At 33.5% G+C, this 6,816-nt stretch overlaps 1 protein-coding gene across 3 annotated transcripts in view; it reads left to right on the forward strand.

Moving 5' to 3' along the window:
• Positions 1-1,536: 1,536 nt before the first annotated feature.
• Positions 1,537-6,816, forward strand: part of LOC119834602 (protein croquemort-like) — a 38,839-nt gene continuing 33,559 nt past the window's right edge. For 2 of the 3 annotated variants that reach the window (XM_038359001.1, XM_038359003.1), the window contains exon 1: positions 1,538-1,824. In XM_038359001.1, coding sequence (XP_038214929.1) covers positions 1,711-1,824 — 114 coding nt within the window. In that variant the 5' untranslated portion in view covers positions 1,538-1,710. Of the gene's footprint in view, positions 1,825-6,816 lie in introns of all 3 variants that reach the window. The other variant, XM_038359002.1, reaches the window with a different exon arrangement.

Below are 6,816 nucleotides of genomic sequence, written 5' to 3' on the forward strand. Positions count from 1 at the left end.
TGTACATTGTGTACTATATAAGGAGTTATATTTTAATTATTTCTTTTTCTTAACATCTTAAAAAATGCATTGCAGAAGTCCCATTTTGCAGATCAGAAATAATAAATATTGTAACCGATATTTCTTATAATTTCTGTCCTGTGAATAAAATTTTAAATGTGGAAGTCAAGAACGCTGCGGCACGAAGTCGCCATCTCGCACCGAGAAAGTACCATTACGTACGCTTCCTAGTCCTCACCCTCCCAGTCCATTCCTTCTTTCCAGACCTTTATCCTTTCCTTAACCCTTACCTCTCAAAACCAGTCAGCGCAGTCGCAGAGGCTATGCATTTGGGAATGGTCATGGGAAATTTACTCCGAAAGACGTGATGAAAATTCTCTAAAGCTAAAGTAACAGTATTATATAATAATTTACGTTATTAATCTGTACTAATTCTTCTCAACCGAAGCCTTTTTTAGATTAGACAAAATACTTAAATAATTACGGGTAAAGAATTAAAAATACCCGTAAACATTTAATTTTTAGTTTTTATAGCATTGAAATGCTTTTATAAATGAGAATTTTTTTCTATTCTTTAAAAAAAAAAATTCTTACCCGTAAACAATTACGGGTATTTTTCAAATTTCAAAACTGTCGAATTATTTATCTATGCATGCTTTGTTGCTCTAGTAAATTAAGATTAATTAAAAAAATCAAACCTACGAGAGGTTCGACTCAGAGCAGTGGTGGCGGAGTTGCTAGGTATTCATTGAAAGGTCGGAGATTCGAGACCAGGCAAGCGCGCAGAAAATGAATTGATTTTTCAACTTAACTGCGCTTTTTAAGATCACCACTGCTTTAATGGGTGAAGGAAAACACAACCTAGAATCAAAAGTTCGATGACGTAGGACATCTGTCAACCTGCACTTGGCCAGCGTGGTGGATTGCGGCCTGAACCCTTACCACAGGAGGCTTGTGTCCCAGTAGTAGGAACATATTGGACAACATGGACTGATGATGATGATAGAAAAAATTAAATTCCTACTAAAATAATAAACGTGTATAAGTGTAATTGTTACGCTTTCACGCCACAACTACTCAACCGAATAGGATGAAAACGTATAAAAGAAGAATAACTAGTCTATAAATATTACGTATATTGTAAAACGTCTGACATGTCTTTAATGAGTGGTCCTGAACCAACCAATCTAGTCTCACATTAAACCCTATTATATATAAGTATATAAAACACCAAAAAACTCAAACTCAAGCAATGATTTATTTAACAAGATTTCATTTAGAAGTGCATTTTTATTGTCATAATACAGAAAGAGAAAACCGCCAATTCGGAAAGAACTTCGGATTAATTTTTATAAGATTTTCACTGTAAACTCGTACAAAAAACATATTTCATTTATACAAGTAACTAAGACACATATTCATCATTGATTACAACATTTCTATTGAAACCTAGTCCCAGAGCGTTCTTCTCAAATGATAAAATCCGGTATACACACAACCCCAGGGTAAAAAACCTAATAATAAGCTATCGAGATACGCCACAGCTAGCAACCTCACTCGACCGCGCGTACTTGCTTTAGGTGGGTGTCAATCTCTTACAGGCTACCTATATCGCGCCATAACTGTTGATATCGCTTATCAGTTCAGAGTAGCCGCTTAATACTTCAGTAACACTAGACCTCTCGGCTGCTACCGACGCGAGTTACCAGAATGGTGGTCAGTAGAAATATCGCGTGGTTTATTTGTAGTGGTGTAGCGTTAGTGATAATTGGTGGTGTTTTAAATGTAATCTGGCCGGAGCTATTCTTTGCGCAGATTCAAAGGGTGAGTTTCATTTATGGATTGTAAGATTTGTGGTTTTCGGAACGTGTACATTGATTCGTTTCTTTCGGATGCGGATTTTCGTTTATCGTACCATGTTTGATATGTTATCAATGCAATTATGCGACGGACAATAAATAAATACATAATGTGTTGTTTTTATCTATATGTTTTGAAATCTTTTATGTTACAAATTTGTATCCAATAAATTTTGAATCAATTAATATCGTTTTACTCGAATACTACAAAATTTATAGTTAATTGCTTGAAAATAACTATGAAATATATAAAATTATATAGTATATAGTATATATAATAGTATAAAAGTATATATAAGTGCACAATAGTCAACATAAATATTGAGTATATACAAAAATGCAGTTATATATTCACTTTATAAACATAAAAAATTGCGTCGTAGGAAATCAAGACATGTGATTTTTACCTGAAAAATATTGATTTAATATAAAATTACTGATTACCTAATACAAATAAGATGGTATTCATTTACTAGCTGCACGTTCAGCTTTGCTTCTATTATAATTTATGGTAATTGAAATAAAATGAACTATTCAATCTTTTAAGTTGGATCAAACAGTACTACGGTGTGCAAATTTATTAATAATAATAATAATACAAATGATTTATTGCAACCAAAAAACATACACAATAATAAAAACAATTACAAAAAAAGACTAAAAAAGAAAGAAAAATTAAGAACAATGATGAGAAGAACAGATTTCTAATAATAACAGTATATAAGTGTGTGCGTTGTGGCTGCAAAAAGGCCCTGGCTCAGCATAATGTTGTAGGAAAGTCCCTACAACGCTGATGATTCTGCCAGATACCCCAATGCCTAGTTTATTAAAATCGGTTGAGTAGTTTTGGAGTTCATCGCGGACAGACAATGTGACACGTAATTTATATTTGATAAAATGAGATATAATTTATATATGTTAAGATGTTGATCGACCGCCTCCTTGCTACAGTGGTTAACGCGTGAGCGTAGAACCGAAGGGTCCTGGGTTCAATTCCCGGTGGGGGGACGCACAAAAAAAATGTCTCGGTCTGGCAGGACACAGAAGTTTGATCGCCTACTTGTCCGTAAAGAAAATCGATCAGTGAAACAGATGTACATCATCTGCCCCATACCCCACTAGGGGACACGGGACTTCATATTTAAGATGTTGATCATATAAAAATTTTATTGGTGCCTCAGATATACTAAGTGGCTTTCTTTATGGCACACGCAAATATATTGTTTTATTGCGTTTCTAAATTTACTGTTTTAATGTTAAAAATAGTTGTAGCCTAAATTCGATTGTGTTTTAACAAAAAGCTTTAAATATGTGTCTTATGACTTTAAGTAAACATAAAATTAATAAAAAATTCACTCCTTCTCATACATTTAAAATACAAGTAACATCACAAATTCTTACATATTATCTTATACGGAAGCTAAAGATTATATCTCAGCTATCGCTCTTCAAATCTCGTGGATATCAGGTAGAACGATATATCTGAAACTAGCGGTTCGCCCCGACGTCGCCCGTGGTACATACATCCTATCCTACTATCCTACTATCATAATCATAAACTATAATAGTATGCTATACTATCCTACTTAATATTATAAATGCGAAAGTTTATAAGGATGTGTGTGTGTTTGTTGCTCTTTCACGCAAAAGCTACTGAACCGATTGCAATGAAATTTGGTACGTAGACAGCTGGACAACTGGAATAACATTTAGGCAACTTTTTATGCCGATATTTCTACGTCTATAAAATTTATGGATCAAGTATAATCAACGGAGAAAGACTTTTAAATCGGTCTAGTAGTTACAAACTCAAGCATTATATTATAATTTTCGGTCCGGCTTCGCCTGTGGTACATATATAGCCTATGTCACCGAGTGAAATTGCAGCTTCCTAATTGTGAAAGAATATTTTAAATCGGTCCAGTTGTTTTTGCGTGACAACGTTACAAACATAGAAATAACAATAGTTTCCTCTCTATAATATTAGTGTAGAAATATAGATACAATTAATAACATAACAAAACAATCTCATTACTTATTCTTGTTTTAAAAATACATTAATTAAAAATATGCTTTTGACTTAAATACTTAAATGCTATATAATATTATCCTTATTAAAGTTACGTAGTGCGTTTTTGGTTTGCCTTTTTTTCACGTCGCTAGAGACTTTATAACATAATTTATGTGTGCAGATATTAATAAGAGGGCTAGAGAATTTTTACCTCAATGACACATTTTTATACATGAATGTTTATGTACATATTTTGTTTACGTCTTCGTCGGCAATGGAGGTGGTGGGTCACCTGATGGTAAGCGCTGCCACCGCCCGTGAACATTTGGACAGGCGTAAGGTCGATTGCAATTCTTACGCTTCTAATGAATTACCGACTTCAATTGGAAAGGGATTAAGAACGGAATGACGAGAGGAATAAAGGAAAGGACTGGGAAGGGTAAGGAAAATGATATGGGCCACCGGCACCCCCAACTCACCGAACGAAACACAGCAGTATGCTATTTCACGCCAGTCTTCTGTGGGGGTGTAGTTCTTAAAATCAAGATTATCGCAGCATTCAACCACCTCCTTGGTACTGGGGTTAACGCTTGAGCACAGAACAAATGAAGCATCATCATCATCAGCCCATATATGTTCCCACTGCTGGGAAACAGGCCTCCTATGAAGGTTCAGGCCATAATCCACCACGCTGGCCAAGTGCGCGTTGGCAGATGTCACATGTCATGACAACTTTACTTTCGACAACGACTTTTGAGTCTTGCACATGCCGGTTTCCTCACGATATTTTCCCTCACCGTTTTAAGCAGTGGTGAAGTTGTCCACATCTGCGGATATATTGAACTGCACTGCTTTTTTAAAACAAATTAATAACCATATTTATTTTTGGGATCTTGAGTAAAAATTGTAATCCATGAAATCAAGTAACATCCACACTGTTCCACTTTAAATATACGTTGTATAATGATTTATTCGTTTTACATTTTTTCTGTTCAAAATTAAATTAGTGCCTGAATATCAGATGACTTTGAAATACCCCTGAAATGGTCATTACCTTTTACATAAAACATTACCTTACCTTTTATATTTTATACAAAAAATATTGTGTACGTTAAAATGCAAGGCATGATATTTTCTTGATTATTTAACGACGAGTAAAAGCAAAAACAAGTATTTATATAGCATAAGTCTTATTTTGGTGTATTATCTATATTATTCTAAAGTCTCATTAAAATCTATTTACTAGTTTATACGTGAAAGAGTAACATCCACCCGCATTGTGCAAATTTTTGCGTATATAATATATATTTGCAGTTTTTGCGTTTATAATATGGATTTAAAATAGCAATGTTTTTAAAATTACATTAAATGATGATCTGAACGATTAGAATAATTAGAAAAATTTTCCTCTAAAGTTTTTTCAAAACATATTTTTTGTATTAGTGATATTATGCAACAATTGTTTAAACAACTTCATATTCAAAACAGTGTCTAATAACCTCGTATGGAACTTTTTTAAAATGATCAATAAAATGCCTTTAAATGCTTTATGGTTTGTGCATATTTTATGGTTGTAATTAGGTCTCCTGGAAGCCTGTTAACATAGGTCTGTAATGTATATAGCACTTCTTAACAATTTGTTTCCTATGCTGATAGGTCAGTGAGTGTTTATAACTGAAATTTATATTATCTTGAAGCTTGAGAGTCTCTGTGCAGTAAAAATAATATATTCACCGTAATTTATACCATGACCATGTAAGCGCAATTAAAAAGTGAATAATAAGTTACCAGCAGCGATTTCTAGATAATTCTAGACGTTTTTCAGTGACTAGTTAGACGTTTAGTTGAGGTAATGATACGAAAAATAAATTAAGTGAATTGGTTAATAAAGTTAATTAAATAATGTTTTTTGAATGTTCATCGAATCTCATGCAGCAAAATTATTTATGCGCTAATCCAGACTGTCTATCTCTGTAACAAATCTCATACATATATGATGAGCTGTTTTCGCGTATTACGCGTTGTCTTTCGTAACAAACGTTCGTACATTCTTACAAACTTTAAATTTTACGAAAATATTACAAAAAGGAGAGGAGGCACTGTATCATTGTTAGGGAACCAGAATCTGCCTTAAAAAAAGTCTATGTGTCTGTCTATTGAATGGATCGACGAAGCTTGATATAATTGTTTATAATAGATAGTTATATTCCAGATACTACCTCTAATGGTATTAAAAAAAACACAAAAATTACTATTATCATACCTGTTAAAAAGTTATGCATTAATTTCAAACGGAAAATTTTAATCACGATCTGATACATTTTTATGAATTGACAAGTTGACAACAATTTTTCCACCAAGTACAGGTTTTTGACGTCTAAGAGTTATATATAGTATCTTTCTATATACAGAATATTTAAAAATATTCATAGTATTTTCATCTCCTGCCTGTACATTGTGTACTATATAAGGAGTTATATTTTAATTATTTCTTTTTCTTAACATCTTAAAAAATGCATTGCAGAAGTCCCATTTTGCAGATCAGAAATAATAAATATTGTAACCGATGTTTCTTATAATTTCTGTCCTGTGAATAAAATTTTAAATGTGGAAGTCGAGAACGCTGCGGCACGAAGTCGCCATCTCGCACCGAGAAAGTACCATTACGTACGCTTCCTAGTCCTCACCCTCCCAGTCCATTCCTTCTTTCCAGACCTTTATCCGTTCCTTAACCCTTACCTCTCAAAACCAGTCAGCGCATTCGCAGGGGCTATACATTTGGGAATGGTCATGGGAAATTTACTCCGAAAGACGTGATGAAAATTCTCTAAAGCTAAAGTAACAGTATTTACAATAATTTACGTTATAAATCTGTACTAATTCTTCTCAACCGAAGCCTTTTTAGTGGGAAATCTAACATAAATACCCACGGCCCCCGGGGAAAAG

The sequence above is a fragment of the Zerene cesonia genome, chromosome 19 (assembly GCF_012273895.1).
Source record: "Zerene cesonia ecotype Mississippi chromosome 19, Zerene_cesonia_1.1, whole genome shotgun sequence".
Classification (NCBI taxonomy): domain Eukaryota; kingdom Metazoa; phylum Arthropoda; class Insecta; order Lepidoptera; family Pieridae; genus Zerene; species Zerene cesonia.